Source organism: Pagrus major, chromosome 14 (genome assembly GCF_040436345.1).
Source record: "Pagrus major chromosome 14, Pma_NU_1.0".
Classification (NCBI taxonomy): Eukaryota; Metazoa; Chordata; class Actinopteri; order Spariformes; family Sparidae; genus Pagrus; species Pagrus major.
In genome coordinates, this window is record NC_133228.1 from 7,055,362 (window position 1) to 7,078,382 (window position 23,021).

Below are 23,021 nucleotides of genomic sequence, written 5' to 3' on the forward strand. Positions count from 1 at the left end.
GAAGGATTTCTCAAGGTTCAAGTCTCATAGTTATCTTTCATTTGGACCTGCTCTGCAGTGGACACACTGAAGGGGAAAGGAAGCAGATGCTCACAGTTAGATATCTCCAAGATTGACCCTAAAAAAATGGATCCACACTTTTCCTTCCTCTAAGATTTGCTGTTTGACTGCACAGCTGTCCAGATACACAAACTTTATTTTTAGAAAAGTTATTTAAAACTCAGCATCATCATCAAGCCAGGCCATATGGCATTACTACCACAGTCTTCCTTCACTGACTCCATGTTTCCAATTTAAAAGATGTCACAAGTCCTTGAGCCTTGATTGACATAACGTTCTACCTTGTAAATTCAACTTTAACATTACTCAAAATATGTTTTGCTGTTTGATATTTCGTTTGAATGTTTGACCTTCAATGTGCAGAATGCTGAGTTTGACACTTGAGGGCTGTTTTTACATTAATCTGCTGAAGGAGGACAGTTTCTCTTTGCTCACCTTAGATGTCAGTGCACTTGTGATTATGATCTCATAAATCACAACTACTTCGGAGGCCATTCGTGTTCAAGTATGCAACAAGGGTGACATGGAAAGTTTCCACCTCAAGTACACTGAGAAAGGACTTTTCCAGCCCATCCTCATCAGAAAAACGACCATGAAGGTTGACTGTGAAAGCAGCTTGTTACGACCCATAAAAGATTTTTGGTTTGGAACAATCCAAAAATTAACTAAATTATTTTAGTAAATTTAGTTATTAGCAGTATGCGAAGAATATAGATGTTCATGGTCCAGCTGCCTGCCAGCATTCCCTACTTGGTCTTCCCGGGTATGAAAACCTCCTCTTCCTGACGGTCCAAACGTCCTGTGCTAGCACTGTAAATGACACCAGTGCTCCCCAGTGGTCCAAGCTCCAGACTGCTAGCTGCATTGCTAACTAAGCCAACTCGCTAAGAGCAGCTACAGTTAGCAGCAGTTAGCGGTTGCTCTGTTGAGATGTTGCCCCCTATGTGTTCGGAGTATTCAACAGTTGGTCAATCATTACATACCACACCTTTAAAACTGTCTGGCGGGGATCATTTACTTTTTCTACAAACAGAATTTGCAGCTGAGCATTATACTGTGCACAAAGATAACACTTTTACTTTCCTCTTATTGCAGGCAGAAATAATTGTTTTCATAAAAATGGCCAAATTCTGTTGTTTGAGATCACCTGTCAGCAGCGCAGCCAGTCCAAAGTTTCTGACAAGCTTGACTTTCTGTGTCTCTTTTTGTCTACCATGCTCCATAAACTGACTTGACAGCGATGCCGCCATCCGATCCTCTCTCCATTTCTCCATCCGTCCATCACCCCTTGTTTGTCATGACCCAGAGACAGAGACGAGGCGGAGAATCATGGAGGATGCTCCATCACATCACGGCTTCATCGATTCCACTAGCTCATCGCTCGTTTAGTTAATGCAGCTTTATGTTGTGTTTAATTACATTTAGGACCCATGCGGGAGCGACGCTGGTGCCAAGTCCTGGTTTTCTCCGGCCAGTGTAGCCACAGAGGAGACGTCTCTCCAGGCTTGCCTGTTTCAAACAGCATTACACAGCTAAATGTCCTCCAAGTGACTGCATATATGCTCAAACCCCTTGAATGTAATTAAGTTCTTAATTTATTAGACGGTGTTGGAGTGATGCCCTGATTAAAGAGCCCATACATTAACAGGCATTCAATGGGATCACATTATTAAATGCAGGGGAACCACAGTGAGCCCTGCTTACTTTGACTCCCTCTCTGCCCCGTCTCCTCTCACTCCAGCATCTCATCTCTCTCCCTCTACCCGGCTCCCCCCGGAGGCTGAGCAGCGCTACTGCAGCCTGTGCCAATAATACCTGCGTAGCTGTAGTCACTGCATTGTGATCAGGACTGTTGAAGGCAGTTTATCTGCTCTGGGGTGAGAGCGGCTGTTTGTGTGGCAGCGTTTGGGATCCCCGGCTCCCAGTGGAGAGATCTGCAGAGCAGGTAGAGAGGAAGAGAAGAGAGGGCAAAAGAAGAAGATACTTCTTGTGACATCAAAAAGGATAACATCATCACAGAGAATGGACTTGTGCTGATTGATGCTGGCTGCCGAAAGGAAGAAAAAGGAAGGAGGGTGGGCAAGGGGAGGGGGATTCACTGTGTTTGCTTGTGTGTAAGTGGCTGGGGAATGTGTAGATTGTATGTGCATGTATGTGTGTGTGTGTGTGCATGTTGTCTCATCCAGCTTGTGTGTCTCTATGATGTCAGTAGTCTCAGTCAGCTCCAGTGAAGGTGGCGTTATTGCTGATGTTTTGTCTCTGTCGTAGCTCTGCTTCCCAAAGCGATTGGGATTCAGAGAGGAGAGGCTAACGAGTGCAGGAGGCTGACAGACTGAACTCTGAGGAGTCGTGAAGTGAGAGGATCAGTGAGTCGGCGCTCACGCAGAGACAGGAGGCAGCCTTCTTAAAGCATGTTTCTTTGATGTCTGCTTTGTCAGGAAGCCCAGAGAGGAGAGGGGAGGAGAGGGGAGCAGAGGTCTCAGGTCAGGTTCGAACCCAGGACACTGCAACTTTAAGCCTTTTTTCTAACTGAACTTTAAGTTCTGTCTTCCCTCATCTTTGCCTCGATTTGTCTGAACTCTGCTGAAGTTGATTCTTTGCTTGTAATGTTTCAAACTGATCTGCTGAGAAGGGAGTTCTGAGAATGTCCACACTGGCCGACACTTCCTGCAGCTGTTTCACGGCAGCAGTTATCCAGTTTTCTTCAGATTTCCTGAGATGACTGGCAATTTGTAATCCAGTTTGATCTGTGTGTGAAACAAAACAATGTGAATCAATTGTATGCACTCGGTTTATACAGCAATAAAGTCAACCGAAGACGGGTTTTGGCTAGAAACTTAATTATGTCCCTGTGGAAGTGCTGAAAAAGTGTTTTCCAGCATGATGGCTTTCACTTCCACAAGTTGACATATTTCAGCTGAAAACAGAATTTCGGAGTACACGCTGTACCAAAGTGGGCAGGTTGGACCAAAACAAACCATAGAAAGTGACTCAGCGTTATTGTGAGCTGTCACAAAGTCCTCAATATGAATACATTCCAGCAACTGGGGCTTTTCAGGAGGAGGCAACAGGGATTGAATGACTTAAAAAATCTGTTCCCCTGCTGCTCCATAACAAAGTAAAAATAGGCTGTTTTACAAGAAGCTGAAGTTTTTTTGCTCAAGTGTTTGTTAGAAGTTAAAAGAAGGCGGTCCAGATCTGGTAGCCAAAACACAGGTGCCTGTAACAAAGGTCTCAGTTCTGGGCCAGAACAGGGCCAGCTATAGCCGTACAGCTGGCTGAGATATTGTTATGTCATGGGCACCCTTGTTCTGGTGATCAGATTTGGACCACCTGTGGACCATAATTCATTGCTGTATTAGGTTTGGGTGGAAGGGGGATGTGTGGTCCATTTCGACCTTGATGGGACGTCCAGATTCATATATCCATCCATTTCACTGCAGCTCACTTGACATTGAGCTTCTGTTTAAACCACAGAAGGAAGGCAGCCATTCTCAAATCATTGGCAGAGAGCTGTTTGATACATTTAAAAAGAATGACGCTTGTTGGAGTCCAAGCCAGACTCCAATTTAATTATTGAATACCTCCAGTGCCTTGTTTGATCCATTGTAGATTCATATGCGCAGGCTTTATATCAGTCAGCAAGACAAGTGTTTGCAGACAGGAAAAGAGTGTTTGCACGGAGCAGGCTGTTAAAGTGGATTTGGTTTACTTTCCTGCGATTGTCAGCCTGTGTGAGGCTGAATAGTTCTCGCTGTGGCAAACGCTGCTAATCCACTGCAGCGTGCAGCATAAAGACAACTGTCCAAATCAGATGCAAATGTAGTTTGACCTCCAGGCTGTGTAGGTAGTGTATAGCCCTGGGGGGGGTGTGTTTATTGGTATCACATCCCTGCAGGAGCTGCAGCAGACGCAGAGGCAGCTGGCTATTTTAGCCACAAACTCACCAAAATTGAATTACTCTGTCGGGTATCTGGATTGCTCCCTGTACCTCCTCTCCTCATTTCTGACTTTCTCCCTACACGGGAATTGAGGAAATGACTGAATGACCTCTCTTTGCCGAGAAACATTGATAGTTTTCTATCCATCTGTTTTTTGGGGCACTTTCAATTTGCGCAGTGAAAAAGCAGTTGAAATTTTGCATAACTTTTTTTTTTTTTTTTTTTACGGACCGCCGTAGAAGGAAAGCATCATTAAAAGCAAAATGCAACACAGTGCAGTGGAAACGTAGATCACGACATACGGGACACATATGAGTTAAGGTGTTTGAGTCCTTTTCACAGCTACATCACAGAAAAAGAAACAAAGATACAAGAACAAACTATTTTATATGGTGGAGAGTGGAGGATTAACTGAGCAGCCTCACAGCCTGAGGAAAGAAGCTGCTCTGTGGTCTGAGGGTATGGCAGTGGATATGCAGCAGATGATGGTGGTGTCGTCTACATACTTCACTAAAGAATTCTCTTGAACTCTGGGAGTGAAGTCACGGGTGTTCAGTGTGAACAGGAGGGAGCTGAGCACACAGCCCTGTGGGGTGCTGGTGTTGAACTTACTTACCTGTCACTCTTCATGAAAAACTCTGATCTGTTTGAACATAATTGCCATATTTCCATCATGTTCTCCACATCACATTTCTTCATTTAAGGTTTGATTGGCAGCACTCTTTGAAATACTTCTTCTTCTTCTTCTGCAAACTTGTAATGGCACCTGGCCTAACTGGGGAATTAAAAGTAGAAAGAAAAAGAACATTAATTCATACTTCTTTTTGCATATTTTCGGGACGTTTAGTTCCATTTTGAGCAACATTTGGATTGAAACCTGACATCTGCTGTCGGGAGAGTCTTTACTTTGACGGTCTATCTCTCTGTTCCTCTGCAGAGGCGTTAATCCTCTGTACCTGCACCTTTTTAAGGGCAAGAGAGGAGATAAAGAGACAGATGTATGGCAGTCAAAGGTGGCTGCTGGGACAATGAAACAAATCAAACTCCCCTCCCCTTCCTCTTCGCACCAGGTCTCTGAGGAACTTAACTGTCCGGCAGCTTGGTGGGATCTGCTGCAGCCTGATGTGACTGTCAGCAGGAGCAGCGCACACTCTATTTCTCTCTTTCACACACATTTTCTCCACTCTCCTGCTCCACTGTTTGTTTACCTGCCCCCCGATGGGATGTGGCTTGCATTTGAGGTGTGATTTTCTGTGTGCGTGTCCGTTTGTGTGCAAGCAGGTTTGGGTGGCTGCGTGTTTGTCCATGTTTAAATGTGTGCTTTCCCCTCTGACGGCTCTCATTTCGTTTCGCCCTTTACGACATCTCATCATGGAGAGAGTCGTAGCAGGAAACCACAACAGAAACAAACCTCTGAGAGGCGGCATCTTTATAGCAGCAAAAAAAGTCTTGCTTCCAAGAAAACAAAAGAGCGGGAGAGGAATGGTTTTAATTGGGAGCGGTGTGTGAGGTAAATGAGGGGAAAAACGGATTATTTCATCATGAGAAACAGTTAAGTTTTACTAGGGAATTCCTTGGGGAAGTGTCTACCATTAGAGATGCTGAAAACCCTGTTCTTGTTATAGAAAGTTCGTCTGCAGAAAATCCAGAGACAGAGATGTTAAAGTTCTTTGACTGAGAGTAGGTATTGCACAGACACCACATGAGTATGAACTTAACATCCGAAGTGATTCTACTTATGGACATTAAGGGACTCGTTTTATGAGGTCCACACCAAACCCTCATGGAAGATCTTACATTTCTTTGGGGATTTTCATCATTCAAAGTCTCTCATGCTGTTCGAGCCCCTGTATTGCTTTTTTGTGTGTTAAATCCGGGCATAACAAGAAAAGTTTGAGGCTGCAGTGCAGCAGTAAGTGTCTTTATATGGGCTGGTACAGACTTTTTGTGGGTCCCAGACTCTCAGTTCAAGCCTAGCAGAAATAAAGATGTTCCTCCATGGCTGTCTATGGAAATTTGCATCAAACGCACCCACTGCACAGTGGGAGGAACCGGATCTCTTTTCTAGTTAATGTTGTCATTTCTCAGGTGCTGTCTGGTTCTTAGTGAGAGGTGTCTGGAACGAAATCTCAGAAAGTTTGGTGACTGGAGGAAAAAACTGCAAAATGAAGTGCTTGGGCTGCTTGAACCAGGGACAGAGCTTCAACCTTTAGAGTTTTCTTCGATCCTAAAGTTTGTTCGTGAAAAATGTTTCCACACAAGAGAACCTGATTCTCTCAGTATATGTCTGCTTTCATGAGGCCAAGAGCTTAGAGGCCAAATGTGATTCACATATTTCGTCTTCGGAGCCTGGAGAAACCGCAGCAGCTGTCGAGATCAATCTGTTGCCTGGCGGACGAAGCGACGCTTATCGGTCAGCTTATGGGCTCTAATGAAAGACAAAGCGGCTGTTAAGAGGTTTAGGTGACAATACAAAAGATTATCTGACATGCTGCTCTTCCGGATGTAGACACATTGTTGGGATAGTGAATCCACCTGTTGCAGCTAACGTCTTGATTAAGACTGGATTCATTATAACAGTCGTTTAATTTAAATTAGATAAAGATTCCATTTTAAGATTGTTGTAAAAGTAAAGGCAACTAAACATCCAGCAGACATCTGAAAGATTGTGTATTGTCTTACATTTGGGTACTGTATTGAAAAAGGGTTGTCACTTAAACATCTATCTATAGTCAAGGTGTTTGTTTGGATCCTTTATGAATCTCATGGAGAAAGATCATCAACAGTGGTGTTCTCTGTGAGATTAGAGTGCCAAAGCTTGATGAAATATTTGTGTTTGAGTAGCGGAGACGTGCAGGGAGTCTGAGTGTTTGGACAGCACTCCCTGGCAGGACATTTAGCACTACATTGTAGAGAAAACTGAGAGGCAGAGCAGTGTGCTCAATGAAAGCAAATCTAAGTTGGACAGAGAGTCTCAAATGTCAAGATTTTCACAAAAAGATAAGAAATGTCATGAAAAGGAGTTTGTTCAAATGTTTCACACCAGCTATTGATTATGTTTAGAGCAGTTATAAACCTCAGAAAGTCCTGTAAAGTCTTGTGAGTTGAATCTTTACTGCTGTCAGTCAGAATTTGGATTACAAATCTCTTCCATGGCCCTTTTAGTACAGAAACTGAAACAACCACCATCTAACTTCCTTACTCTCACTATGAAAATGGTTTTTAGATTGAATACATTTAATCTGATTTTTTTCCATTTCCATGCAGCTTTTTCATATGTTACTGTTTAATGCACACAGAGGCAGTTGGATGGAAACATAGTTACGTTATAGTAAAAGGATTTCTGAATTTCAGATTTCCCAAATGGACTTTTGAACCCAGAGAATTCCTGTTCAGATCATATAATTATTTATTACTATATGTTATCTGTTGTCACTTTGTCGTGTTATTTTAGAAATGCAAAATGGAAGAGTAAGGGTTGCCAGTGTGTCCTTTCACATCATAAAAGACACTCATTTTGTGCTCTTGTGTACACACTATATTATCATCAAATAAATCAATTTGCTGTACAAAAAACAGGAACACCTGTAAAACCTCAGTGTTGGTCACACAATTTACGCACACCTACTCTCTGTCTCTGTTTCTCACACACGCACTTACAGGATGTTTGTTGTGTCGTTGCAGATCTACACCGACTGGGCCAATCACTACCTGGCCAAGTCCGGCTGTCAGCGCCTCATCAAGGACCTGAGCCAGGACGTCACCGATGGAGTCCTGCTGGCACAGATCATCCAGATCATAGGTAGGGATCCACACACACACACACACACACACACACACACACACACACACACACTCACACACCTGTGTCTGTGACTCTAGTCCCTCCCTCTCCTCTTCATCCAAGCTTTCTCCATCTTTTAATGCCCAAGTGATTCACTTCACACCTTTCAGTCCATTCAACTCTAATCTGCATAATTATCATGACAGGAGAGAAAGTTCTGTTACCAGCGCAGTTTAATGTCTCACTCCAGGTATTACTTTCAGTGTTTAAAAGAAATATTAATAAAGCAAAGATGAACAAATCCAGTCATAAAACACTGCATGGGTCTATAATTCATTCTGTCTGGTAGATGAAGCGACCACCCACACACACACACACACACACACACACACACACACACACACACACACACACACACACATACACACACACACTTTGTTGTGGTGAGTTGGAGGGAAGCTGTTCCTCAGTCTGATACAGTATTTGGGCCAAATCACAGCAGCTCTCTCTTGTTTTGGGTGCTGGGCGAGTTGCAGAAGCAGAGATCCATGACTCTGACACCCAGGGGCGCAGCAGCATGTGTCTCCAGTTGGACCCCAGAGAGAGTTTATCTCTCTCTCTTCCTGTCTTCCTCTCTGTCTTCCTGTCTGTCCCTCACTCCCCTTTTATGTCTCAGCGTCTCTCTTCCTATCTGGCGCTCTCCTTCTCTCTTTCCCTTTCTCTTTCGCTCTCTCTCTCTCTCACTCCATCACAGTTGAACTTTTTCTGGGTCTCTCTCTCCCTCCGTCTCTCTCAACCCTCATGTCTTTCATTTCTCTCTCCAATCCTACTTTCTCTTGCTCTCCTCTTTTTCTCCCATCTTTTTCTCGCACTTGCTCTAACCGGAGTTGGGCAATAACTCATTACAATATTGTGATTACCATTTTCAGCAGTAGTGTGAGATTTCCAATTAAAATGCAGTAATGGCATTTAAGTTATTAATCTCAGTAAGTGTTCCTTTGATATTTTTGAGATTCTGTCTCATGGACGGCAGACTGGTCAGAGACATGTTAGCTTAGGGCAGCAGCTGGAGGTGGGGGGAGGCATCTTCCTGTAACAAATTTTTGATTTTATGTTGTAATGGTCTGGTTAGGTTTAGGCACAAAAACTTAGAAAAAGATCATGTTTTCGCTTACCTGGTTTTGTCTCCACAAACACGGCTGGAATTGTTCCAATGTCTTAAAAAAACATGTTTTTTGGCTGCAAAGTGTTAGTAGTAGTAGTGATATGCAGCCCCACAGAGTTGAGTCACTGATCACTGCTGTTTGGGTCAGGTGACAAGAATCGCTTTGTAGAAATGTTGATATGAAACGTACAAACTTGAACATATCCATAGCTCACAGAAACGTACAATGCCAACATTTTATTCTGGCGATTGGGCTTCTTGTAAGCCTTAGACTGTCTACAGCACATGCACACTGATCGATTTGTACAGTGGGTGTCTGCATACGGAGACGGGATCACACATTTGTTGGCACATGCAGTCTATGTACAACCGATTGCTGGTATCTTTAACTATAATTACACTCTTTCCTCAAGCATAAACAAGTACTATTTACTGAAACACTAACCATAGAGGTTGTATGGAAGAAAACAGTCATACTAATCATTTTTGAAACAGTCTGCATTGTGGTAGGCACCGCTGATAGGGGACGCAACATCAGAAAATGCTCAAAATTCACTGACTCAGTTCTCTTATGCAATTGTGTCTTTGGGTCTTTTCAAAAATCTTCCCTCTCATACATTCTTTTTCTTCCTCTTATGTCTGTCCTCTCTTCCATCAACTTTTCACTTTCTGGGACTCCCTCTCCCTCTGTTTATCACACACACACACACAAAACACATTTTCCTCTCTATTACACATGCTGCCTTCTCACTGATGCTGTCTGTCTCTCTAAGTCTCTCTCATTTTTTTCAACCCGTCCAACTTCCTTACTCTCTCTAACTTCTCCCTCTCTCTCTCTTTCTGTCTCTCTCTCTCTCTCTCTCTCTGCCCCCCCTCTCCCTCTTTCTCTCTCTCTCTCTCTCTCTCTCTCTCTCTCTCTCTCTCTCTCTCTGTTGGATTGAAACTTTACCCTCCCTGCTCGCCCGAAAAGACAATGAGGCCAAGCTGGCCTGTCAGAAATTCTCTGGCAGCAGCTGACGAATTAGGCAGCTTTGCTTCCCAGACCTTTCCTGCGTCGCTCTGCACGTCAACACATTCGCACACACACACACTCACGCACACACATACACACATACTCTCCCATGCTTAACTCAACGGAGGGTTTCCTGCTGGATTTGTGCACCTGAACTCAAAAGTGATTAGACGTGGGGACGTTGAAGTTCAGAATGGGACGACAATAAAACTCTTCATTTCCTTTTCTCACACAGCGAATGAGAAGGTGGAGGATATCAATGGCAGCCCCAGGAGCCAGTCGCAAATGGTGAGTGTTTCAGCTTCAGCCATCCTTTAATGCACTGTTACATGAGGAATATTTATCTGAGGTACCTACTTTTAACTGCCCTGCTGTTAGGCTGCAGTTAAGTTTCACATTTGTGGTTTTACACTTTTTTTTAAACTGAAAATAACAGAGCGCAACAGTGTGATGAACTTAAATTCCTAGATTACACGCAGCCAGTATGGTGATGCAGCAATAACGCAACATTTCACAGAATTCAGGTGATGCTCTGATTTCTTTCTGATCTAGAGATGACTCTAAAATTACAGTTAAATGATTACTCCACTTCCATGAAGTAACTAAGTATATTTACTCATTTGCAATTGTGAGAAACTTGTATTATACTTTGTATTCTACATTTCAGAGGGAATTATTGTGCTTTTTACTCCACTACACTTGTTTGACAGCTGTCATGAAATAATTAAATACATATAGAAAGCTTTTAAAAAATTACATTGTGTTGTTAAATCAGAGCCTCACAACCTTTTTTGGCTAATGCCTCCTTACAAAGCGGTGTCTGATTGGGGAACCTTGTCACATTGCAGAGGTCTATGAGTTGCTAGCAGTTCTACCAAAGACACAGTCCCCTTCTAAACTTCTCTAAATTTAATTTTGGAGGCCCAAAGAGGTCAAAATGATTGATGAATGATTCAAATAGAAGCAAAGATTATATTTCATCTGCGCGATACTGACTATAATATGTGTGCAATACTTCTGAACTGTACAATTTTGTGCAATATTTCAACTCAGTGCAATATTGTATAATTATACTAATGTTGTTTTAGCAATTACTCAACTCTGCAATTACTCCAGTGTACTGCAGCATTATACTGTAAATGATTGTCAATTATATTTCAGTATTACTCAATATTGTCTACGCTTTACTTACAGTGTAGTATGAGTATGGATCCAGGAGGTATTTTTGCGAAATAAAAAATGATGTGTATTTAGGTGGCTGGTGTCTGTGAGTGGGTACATTAGGGGACTGTTGGGTGGAGGTATGCGCTCTGTGCCATTCTAATTTTATGTATGTTTATTGACACACTCGTTATATAATCTCTATTTAATAGTTTCTTATGATTTCTACTTTAACATTTCTATTCTAGGGGTAACTGTAACAATCCAGTTTCCCCCTTGGGGATATCATTTAAGTATTTTTCTGATTCTGATGCTAATTACAGAAGACATCGTTATCACAGCATCCTAGTTGGGAACCAGTGGAGAAAGCTCCCTAATCATAGAAAGTAGATGCAAGTATCTACAGCTCAAGGATTAAAATGTGACATATTTATTAGTTTGTCAGTGTAATATCACTCAACCAGGCCAAATAGAATTCATGGAATGAAGAGTGTTTGTACATTGTTGAATTGATATTGATATTAGATGATTTTAGTTAATGACATGAATACATTGTTCACCTCCTGCCATGCACCCTCACATGGGAACACCTGAACAAACACCTTTCACTGATTTATATTTGCATGGTCACAGTTGGAGAAGTGTTTGCAGTGTCCGATGGTCAGTAGGGGCAACATTTAAGAATACTCAAAGACTGTAGTGATGAAGTGATAATTGATCATCTCCCACCGACAAAGTTTAAACTCAAATCACAAACCATATCCATCTTTATTATTCAGAAAGATGGTGATGACAGTAGTTACATCATGGCCACTTGTGCAAAAACCCAGTAGAGCTGTTAAAGTTCAGACCCTCACATATTTGACTTACTGTGCCGTTTTCAATCGTGTGTGTGTGTCTGGCTGCCATGCGGCTGAGCGATGCTGGCAGTGTCGTTTTCCCCTCTGTTAATGAGATGACGGTCTGTATAACCGCTGATTGTCGTCACTGTGAGATAATTACCCCTCACTTTAACTAGAGTTGACTAAGTGTTTATGCAGTGTTTGGTTTGCCCAGGCATTTGCCCTCCTGCCATTAAAAGTGACTAAAGCCGTTTAGCTGCTTCGCCGTGCTTTCTTAGTAAGACAGTGTGGGCGAGGAGTGTGTTCGGTCCTGACGGCGTGTGTCTTTGTGTGTCAGTCTTTGTTAGAGCTGTTCTTACTTGCTTGCTTGCTGTACTGCAGTTTTGCATTTATTGGACCATTTTCTTTCTGTCTTGTCCGAATATATGTCCGTATTTCACTGTTTCTGCTAATTAATAGAAAATTCAACGGATTAGATAAACTCTCTGGGGGTGTCTGAGGGAAATCAAGGAATCTTTTGAAAAGTGTCCTATCACAGGAATGTAGCACAATGTATTTTACAACTGGCTTTTTCTCAGGACAGTGTTCAGCTGTTTTATTTTTTCCTCCTTGGTGGGTGCAGCTGTAATGGAAGCAGAATGTGCACTCTGTTAGAAAAACAACATTAAAGAACCAGGAAGGAAGAAAACCTAAAGTCGTTTGAACCCGGTAACCTCTAATGTCACTGTGTGAGTTCAATGTGTCAAAACCGGCGCTGGAAAGATAAACAGCTGTGCTTTTATTTATTTATTTATTTATTGTCACATTAAGTGATTGTGGTCCTGGCCAGAAACAGATGAGTCCAGACTGACGCACTGGTCACTAAGGGCGAGCTGCGAGCAGCGCTGCAAGCATGTGGCTCGATATGCCAACGACCTCCGTGTGTGGTTGTGTTTGTGTGGTTTGTTCAGTTCTTTGTCTCAGTGACTTACTAAGCCCATTCATCCAACACCTGCTCTGACCACAGCTTGGGAATCTAAAGTTTGAGGAAGCATGGTAGCTTATAGTGTGGGCACAAAGGGAAGGAAACATCTGACAGCCACACACAGACAGACATACACATAACAGCCACAAAGATGTAGAAGCTAGCACAATTACTGTATAGAAAAATCAAAGCTTTATACTGTTGAAGGTGAAAGGAAGAGTTAATGAAGAAGTTGCTTTGAAGACATGCTGGCTCTGAGTTTGCATCAGACAAAGTAAAGAACAGCACAAAGTTGGTTAATAGAACAGGTGCAAGACTCAAACCTACTGAACTGTAGATGGGTTTAACACTTGCATTTAATGGGATTTTAATATCTAAGTTGGTTGCATAGTGTAAAGAGAGGAGGACTAAAGGTGCTTTCACACCTTGCATGTTCAGTTTGGTGCAATATCTAGTTTGGCTCAGTTCGTGTGAAAGCTGTCAATCAAAGTCTGTGGCAGACCAATTATCTTGGCCAAGACCCATTGGAAGTTTTACTCTGGATGCTCTCAAGTGCATGTTGTTTGTCTTCATGAAGCAAAATGGACCAACCACAGTATTTTATAGTGATACATATGTGATTTTATCCTAAATTTAAAAGCTAAACTTCTTTTAAATACATCTTCTGGCCGTGATCCATTAAGGAACAGATCTTATAGTCGATCTGTATGAGCACTGTATGTATTTTTGCAAGTCATTTGGTAACCACGGTAACATATGCATCAGCAAGGGCTGGGATTTTCCTCAAATACACAATATGTAACTTCTGCTGCTAGGGGATCTCTCAATCAGAACAATGAAAACAAATGTATTTTGATGACATCATGAAGTAGCGTGGGATCATGGGAGTTGTTGTCTTCACTGTTAAACCAACCATCATCGCTGATGAAATTCTGACTGGACTGTTCACGCACGAGTTAATGCTTTAAAGTTTTACTCACATTGAGTTTTGTCTTATTCACCAACTTCTACCTCACTCTTTCTCAGAAGTGGGTATGGACATCGTTGAGAATGTTTGGGATAATGTACACACCTAAACGAAATATAGAACAAAGGTCTAGTCCTTTTTAGTCATTGTGTTGCAGAAAGAACATATATATTTAATAAAAAAGCAAAAGTTAATTTTCTACTCCATTTATTTTGGCGGTTCCTCGTTTAAAAAGAAATAAAAGTCAGTGACCATGCAGTAACTATCTCTGTTACGGTAAAAGAAACCTCTTTTTCCTCCTGTTTTTGGTTATAATTATTCATAAAATGAAGCTGAGTTGCAGTCTCTACTATTCAAGCTCAAAGTCAGTTATGTCTCTGTGAACTCTTGGTGACACTGGGGAATAAAAACTAACATTAGGCACCATAAACTGCAGCATGACTGCCTGTTAGTCACCAAAATTCGATGATGCAGGATGACAGTTGCCAAACTCCCCAACCACTGAATCCATGTTACTGAATGCTTACAGCTCTTGGTTCATTTGTAAAAAGTCAATGTGAACATGAAGCAGAGCAGAACTAAAAGGCAATAATGTGTTTTTTTTCCTGCTTGGCCTGATGAAATGAGCCAAACTAACCCCAAGAGATCAAGGTGATGACACTAGAACAAATGACTCACCAAGTATTCTGTTTGGCTCATTTATCCCATGGGTTTGAGCACTAATATCAATCTGAAACTTTAGTTATTTACTGACAACTTTTCCCCTATACTGACTAAATCTGGAGCTTTTTTCTTTTTTACTTTTGGCTGCATATTGACAACACGAGCTGTGAATTTTGGAAACCTGCCACTGGCCACCTAGCACCTGGAGCTTAAACGCCTTGGCCAGAGACATCACAGTAGCAGCAGCTGTCAGTGGAGGGGCAGATGAGTCTGATTTACTTCCTCTGCACAGATTTTTCCCCATTTGGGACTTGAAACGGTGATCCTGCAGTCACAAGGCTGTTCCTCTAAGTGGTGGGTCGCTGCCGGTCTGGAGGGTGGACAGAGGCCAACTGAGCAGCTGCTGGAAGCTGACGAGCAGAGCTCAGAACGGCACCAGCATCTGCAAGCTTTTCAGATAATCTACATCCATAATGCACTCTTTTTGTCTAAAGCCGTGTTCACAATGCAAGAGATCCGCAAGTCAGTTCAAGAGTTAGCGTTTCCTGCAAGGCTAATCCAACAGAAAAACTTGGCCGATGTGTGGACAATCTGTAAGAGTGATTGCCAACAAAAGACTGCTAAGGCTCTTCAGAAATGTCGGCCACCGGCAGCCAATTCCTTTGACTTCCTGTTTCCCTTCCAAAGATAATTCGTATCAGTTGCATTTATCACTGGAGTTATGGTAATATTTACCTCCACAAATAAGGGTTATGTTTTCACCCATGTCTGTTTGTTGGTTGGTTGGTTGGTTGGTTGGCATGTTGGTTGGTGGAGGTATGCACTCTACTGAGTGCCACTCTGGTTAGTTATGAACTTTGATACCTGATCAGATCAAGCTACGGAATCTCCACATTTCCTTTCTTTGAACTCGGCAAGCCACTTCCTGACTTCAAACTGGCGCCTGAATACTTAGTCCTTATTATTATAAAGCCAAAGGGTACCGCCTCTGACTGCTCAGAGTGCTCATGGGATGGCACAGCGAAGAGCAGTAGAGTTATGAATTAATAGCTGCCCTTTCCTCATTTTCCCTCCTCTACTTGCTCTAATTTGCTCTCATCAAGAACAATATGTAAAAGAATCTGACCTTTGATCTCTTTACTGCTACAGTGTACGATAAAATCCTGCATTTATAGTGTGCGGGCATGCTCTATTAATCCTTAATCGTCAGCCTTTGGTCACTTGATTGCTCATGTGAAACTGAAGAAATGTCACAGCTTTTAAAATGCGGTCCCTTGATCCTCCTCTTAAGCTTGGACTGAAAATAATGCAATAAATAAAGGAGCTATAGTTGCACTTTAAGCCTTTAACTAATAGCTTGTTGATCTTCTCTTAGATCCCCCAAATCCCTCATCTTACTACTTTTAATTCCTTTCTTGGTGTTTCTCCTGAGGATAGAACAAAAGTGCAGGAGCCACTACCTTTGTACTGTGCAGTAGTTGCTTTCAGTAATGGAAGATTTTGCATTCCTCGTAGGCTTGTGAAACATCTACATTGTTAATTCAAATGGGATTCCTCACATTCGAGGCCTGGCGGTCCCAGTGGTCAGAGCGGTCAAAATCGTGGCCATGCACGTTTTTCCCAGAAGGGCTTGTGGCTGCTGTGTTTCGTGGAATAGTTAGGTTGGATTTATTGGTGCAGGAACTCGTGATTGCTGGGAATTTGTTCCTGAAATTGAGAGCGGGGCTTTTCTACAGAAGCAGACCCCCGACCACATGTTTGGTCCCGGAAGGAATCATCTGCAAACCGCCGAGGAAGCCAGCGAAGGTGATGAGAATAAGGAGTGACAGGAGTGTGGCGATAGGGTGAGGGGCTTTCAACACGGAGGAGATTTGAGTCTGCTTTTGTTTCTTTTCCACTGGGTTGAATACATCTCTTTGGTGTTTTTCAGCTGTGTGACAATAGATGAGAGTAGAGATCAAAAACATTTACAACAAGGATTTGATTCAGTGGCTAAAGAGTGATGTGAGGCAGGTTGGAATACAGACAGAAGGGTCATCAGGGGAAGAAGAGTGTCACATACACCCAATTTGTTTGCCTTCTCCTCTTAGTTTGGTCTTTATTGTCTTTATTGTCTTTGTGTACTTGCAATGGATGGATTTGACCCTCTTCTCATTTTAGGATTTTGTATAATGGCATATGATGTAAAACTATAAATGCCTCCTGTGGATTAAAGCCCTCAAACATCTCACTCACCTTGCATCACACTCTGCAATCCCTCCACCATGTAACTCCTCACGCCCTCTGACAGTGCAGTTTCCCGTAATTGTACAGACATCCAAAGGAATTAGATGCTCACCCAGGTTTTTTGAATGGAGCAAAGGTTTTTTTTTTTTCTTCATTCCTCAGAAGAGTCATGCTCAAACACAAGAACGACAGACGAGGGATGGGAGAAGAGGCCCATTCAGCAGAAAATATTAAAGCCCCGCTACACTAATCCTCCTCATTATAGACAGACATCATTAGCAAACCACAGAGCGCTTCCCTGCAATACGGATGACTGTGCAGTTTCACTTTCTGGGTGTGTGTATGTGCTTGTGTGTTGAGCTTCGAGCGACCTCAGCAAAGGATTCAGGGGAAAAACAAACACTTGTCAGAATCTTACAGAAATGCAAAGACACAGAGATTCTGTCAGCCGAAGGCTGTGCAGGTCAAAGTAGGAGAGATTACATCGAACAGCTCACCACTTTAAAGTCGGCCCGTGTTTGTTGCTTTTCATTTGTGGTATTGGATTTTAAAGTGTGTCATGGATCATATTTAGATCAGCTATTTGCAGCTCTAGCTAATGTCCAATCCAGTTTGATTTGACAGTGTAATTTATCTCGCTGTTGATTTACATTGAGGGAGTGTTTGTGTGAGATTGTAATAGTTTGTCAAATTTAAGTGCACAACATATTTCAAGATACACATTGCATTGCATAGAATTGCCACAACAAGGAGAAAGGAAATAGTCTGATGGGAACATTTGTTCTGCAAGTATCTAATTGTAAACCAAAGAATGTCATGATAAAGAATTCAAGGATCACTAAAGTCATTAGGATTCATCCCAAAGGAGACATGAATGTCTGTAAATTTCATGGCAATCCATCCAATAGTTGTTAACTTAGTAGAGATGGGACCAATCCAATCCAACATCTTTATCAGGTGCTGATACTGGCGTGAGTTACTCATCGGATATTGGATTGATGTCATCGATCCATGTACCAGTCCAGACTCCATTGTCTGATGTTTTTTTTTTATATCCCCCTGCTGCTAACAACAATGGAGCTAGTAGCTGTGGATGCTAACTCACAGGGCTCAACAGTAAAGCTTGTCCAGGGCAAGTAAACTCTGTGATACAAGTGGAATGCCTTGTGAAATTGTCCGAACAGGCAAGTGAAAATAGATGTGAGGTCTAATGCAACATTATCTAATATCCAAAATCCAAACCCTGAGTCACGCATCAAACAACACAGAGCCTGAAAGGGGAAGCATAAAGCTTTATGACTGGATGTGAACCCAACTACAGTCTGGTTCCAATATCGGTAGAAGCAGATATCCCAATTCAAGTATCTGAATTGGATCAGAACTGAAGTGGGTGACTTAGAATCTTTCCACTAAACCGAACTTACCAAACCCATATGAATCAGCAAGTGATTACTAATTTCTACTTAAACTAGAAAAGTCACACAGCTCAGTATTTTGGCCCCAGAAACACATTTGGACTTGCTGCCTTTGAGGCCTAATTGAGTCTAGGGTTTCTTGGAGACCATAAAAGCCCAGCAGTTTCATCTGGTCCCCATCTGTTGGCAGCCCGCACACCAGCCAGACAAGAGGACACACGACACGAGCCACTCAGTAGTATCATCTTCACCGGCCTGACGCTCTATCATCCGCCCAGCTCACTATTAATCTCTGCTTCTAATTGATCGTGTTCCTAATTTGAGTCGCTGGCCTGGGTTCCTGCAAGGCCAACAAACTGGCATCTGTGTGACACTATTCCTCAGGTTGTTAATTTGAGTATACCAGCCCTGGCTGTCAGGCGACTCACCTATTATGAGAGTCAGTTGGTCTGGAAATACACCGACAAATGGATGATGGGAACTCTGGGCCTCTGAAACATCCCTGATGTCATTGTGCATGAGCAGCGTTTGGCAGCAAGTGGTCTAAAGAGGGCAGAGGCAGATGGCCAGTTCAGACTGATGTAACTATACAGGAGTTGTAATTCATTCTCTCTTCTTGTTCACAGTCTGGATGCCTTAATAGTGTAGAGGTGAGCTTCTGAAAAGGAGGTTTTAAGTTCAAATCCCTCGAGAGATGGTATATCTGGCGAGCAAAAGAGAGTGAGAAATGCCTGCTGAGGCAGCAACAAAACAAAATCCTTTTAAGGCAGACTCTAGGCTTTGAAAAATCTTGTCTAAAACATTCATTACCATAAAGGACAAACGTGTCAAATCCATACACAGCAGCTGTTTCCAGGAAAAAAAAAACAAGTCAAACATAAACACAGTGTACACTACATGCCTAGTGCCAAATGGCAGACAGGCGAAGTTAACGGTTAGCTGATGAACATAGTGGAGTATTTAGCAGCTAAAGAGCCAGGTCATTTTCTCTGGAGCTAGTGGAAACCAAAAACACAGCTAAAGGGAGAGTGAATGTTGGACTTAGATTTGTCTGGTTGGCAGCAATGCATCTCCACGATAGCTCACGTATGTAAGTCAGTATCATCTGTGTGTGTAATACAGGTAGTTGGCGACAGTTAGAGAGTTTGTCAAGCTTTCAACACAGTATACACAGTGTGTCAAAGAACAAGATGTCTTGTGTCGGTATGTTTCTTTATTAGTGCAGTTGCTGTTGAAACGTGTGCACGATGGATGTGTGATGCCACAGATTGGGATGTCTGGAACCAGTGCCAAGGACTTAAGAGTGTGATCCAGTTTTAAATGTAAGGCTGCTCAAGTGCCTCGGCAGCTGTTGTGCTCAAACTCCTCACCGCTCTGTGTGACACACTGTGTGAACAACTCTCCATGACTTTTGTGAGGCTTCTTTGGGGTCCATCTCCTTTTTCTCTTTGTTCCTCTGCAGGCGCCAGTGATTTTTTTATGACAAGAGGTGTGTGTTCTAAAGCACAGGTCGACCTTCTCATATGTTAGCCAGTTTAGCAGCATGAACGGAGAGCACCCGGGGGCTCATTAAGGGCTCACTTGTAGCTCAATTGGAAGCTTTTAATCACTCATTATAACTGAACGACATCGGCAGATGTTCTGTTAAGGGAGCAAAGAGCCGGCTTGTTAAAACCGTCGCAGTGAAGGGCTGGTAACCTTTGATCCCGCTCAAGTTTGTTTGACTGCAACGCACCAGCTGCAGTCTCTGTTGACTATTCTGAATCTTCTCTTGTTTTGAAGAATGTAATAAAGTATAAATCAATAAGCCTTTTCACAAATTCCCTCTGTCGTAGCTCCTCAGAATTCGGCATAATTCTCCTCCTTCGTTATCCTCCGTCTCTCTTCCTCCCATGATATTGATTTGCATTTGCCCGAGGACCCATGAGCAGCTCATTCCCAACCAGTGCCGTTAGCTTCCCTCTCGTGCTTCCCTGCCCTCAGTGAACCCGACCCGCCTGGCACCCTCCCCAGCCACCCGCAGCGTGACATGGCAAGTGTCACGGCTGCAAGTGATCACTGAGCGTCACTCTAGTCCCTGCCAGCCAGAACAAAAAGAGGCTTGTAGTTCCCAGTGCTTTATGAAGAGAAAAAGACAACTGTGTTTTGTGAGTTGAAAAAAGTCAAAGTTCATGACTTTGGTTTAGATTTATTTTATTTATTTAAAATCCAGCTGCAGAATTGTCAAAGCCTCAGACATCAGAGTACGCGCAGATGTTTTTGTTTATCACCAAAGCTTTATACTAAACCAAAGGGACAAAGGAGCTAAAAGATTCTCGAAGTCAAAATATGGGAAGAGGGAAAATACATGTCTACAACCAGCCGCTGCACCTGATTTATCACTGCTGACTGACAATTGCAGCAGAGGAAACTGTATCTGGCATTTAACATCTGGGAAAAGCTGCTGTAAAATCTGCAGCACTGTTTTATCAGACACCCACAGAGGGTGAGAGACCACAGCCAGGTTAAAAGAGAGAGCGAGAAACAGGGAGACAATGTCAGACAATGAAAATGCTAAGTGACTGCAGTGGCCTAAAAACTATTGCAGCAAATTACAGTTCCTTTTACATTAGCTCATTGTTCAGCACGGATTTTATTTTACGGATTCATGTGACGATTGATTATTTCTCACACAAGTCTTACTCCACATCACCTCCTGCTTCATTTCCCTGATTTATAATGGCTCATAACAAGTTCCGTCAGATTCGTTGATTGAGACAGCCAATAATGCTCATTAAATTGGCCTCGTATATTACATTTTATCTGTATACTGCAAAAAGCTTCACCAGGAATCTCCCACGCTGATTTTTCATAACGTGTTCCATTAGGGGGCTTTTCGTTGAGCTGACAACATCAGGCTGTTTAACTAGCACTTCCTCACATACGGCCTCCCTGTTGTGCTATTTATCCATCCAGATTGTTTTTGGTGGGACTTGCTGTGTTTTGGAGATATTGGCCTGAAAGATGTCTGCCTTTTACTGTAATCATGCAGAAGGCACTTGGCCTGTGGTGCTCCAATCACCAAAAAATACATTTGAAAAACTCAACAGCAAAGTCTCTTTTCAGAAATCATGACTCAGCTACTCAAGATAAATCACACACCTTGATGTAAGCAGTTTCATTTGGGAACCATTTTCTGTCTATCAAACTACACTAAGTTATAATGTTAGCAAGCTTAGTAAGCTAGTTAGCCATCTTTTGTCAATGAGTAGATGCACACCTCGGTGATACAGAGGAGAATAGTTCCTACATGAACACAACAATGTCAAATATCAAGTTCAAGAAAAATCTCATTTTGATTTTTGGGTGAAGTGTCCCTTTAAGCTAACACCGCATTGTTCATTATTAGTGGTCATGAGCAGGTACTGTATCTGTATCCATCTATGCTCCAAAGACGTAACAACGTATATAAAAATGTTGTCTTCTCTTGCAGTGTCACATACTATATTTTCAATTCAGAAGGTGTTACCTTGTTTTTAACCAGTATAGTTAAAAAGAAAAGGTTAAGATCCCAAAAGAAGCAGCAGGTCTATGGAAGTATTTCTCACCTTGCTTCATAGCTGGTCAGCAGGTCATGGACACAGATGCCTGAGGAGTCAGCAGCTCAACCTCTCTGACCCTTTTGGGACGAACAGCCTCAGACGGACTGACAGCCAAATTTGTCGCCTGTCAACAGTAATGCCATCCATCGTGTTGGTGATGTTTACCTATGCAGAACACGACTGTAACAGTGCGTACGTGACCAAGAAGACAGCCGTGTCCTGCTGGGATTTAAAAGCCATCAAGAAATACTTATCGTGGTCCTCTGGCCCCTGACAAACATCCTCCGCTCATTTATCCTCCTCTGCTAATTACTTTAATGTTCTCTGGTAAGATGATGAATAATAACGCCTCTACATCTTCTTTCAGCAGTGCATTTACTTACAAAGCCATCAACTGAAATGAGTAAACCAAGATTCATTTTCCAACGCCATCTCAGCCTTTTCTCGAGTTTTCCAGTTGTTTGACGTATTTTACCTTAAAGGGACAATCCACTTATTTTTACATGTCAGTGTCTGTCTGTGACAATAGTTGTATCCCGTCAATTGAGTTATGCCATCTTCAAGACAGCAATTATTGTTAACAGAGACTTTCCCTGCATTATGGGAAATGTAGGATCCAGAGGTTTTGGGGCTTGACCCAAGTCAAGATATCTCAACTCAGATGGTGTCATTAGGATTTAACTTATCTGACATAGTGACTACACATTTGTAACCAAGAGCCTGTGTTACAGTCCTGTGGAGTTTGAAATTTGTGGGCATTTATGTGGCAGGCAATATCTTACAAAACACTGTTGAGCTGCATTATGGGAAATGTCTGCTGCTTCGACTTTGACCACACTTTAAAAATCTGTCTCCTGTGAGTCCCTTAACCTCCTGCAAGCACGTCACTAAATCTCTGGAGAACCCTTTTAAATCCACATCCGTAATGAAACGTAGTCTAGAATTACACATAATTCTACTGTAATTCAGCTTAAAATGAAATGAAAGACAATGAAATAGAGAACAGAGATAGAAAAAGGGGGACAGATTAAGTCACAACAAAGGCAGTCTTTGCATGTGCTTTGCATCATGTCCCTTTTGTTTTTTTTAGACTTCATCATCAACAGAAGTGATAATGAGATCTGACTCGAGCAGTGAAAAAGGATTTATAGAGATTAACCCGGAGATGAATGAGGTGCTTGTTAGTCTTTGTCATCCATAAAACGTCTTTGTTTGACAGTCTCTGTGTCTCTCTTTCTCT

General features: G+C 42.4%; 1 protein-coding gene across 1 annotated transcript in view; it reads left to right on the forward strand.

Moving 5' to 3' along the window:
* nav3 (neuron navigator 3) overlaps positions 1-23,021 on the forward strand; it is a 209,165-nt gene that overhangs the window by 52,954 nt on the left and 133,190 nt on the right. The window contains exons 2-3 of the mRNA XM_073480877.1: positions 7,686-7,803; positions 10,198-10,250. Of these exons, the coding sequence (XP_073336978.1) occupies positions 7,686-7,803; positions 10,198-10,250 (171 nt within the window). The remainder of the gene's footprint in view (positions 1-7,685; positions 7,804-10,197; positions 10,251-23,021) is intronic.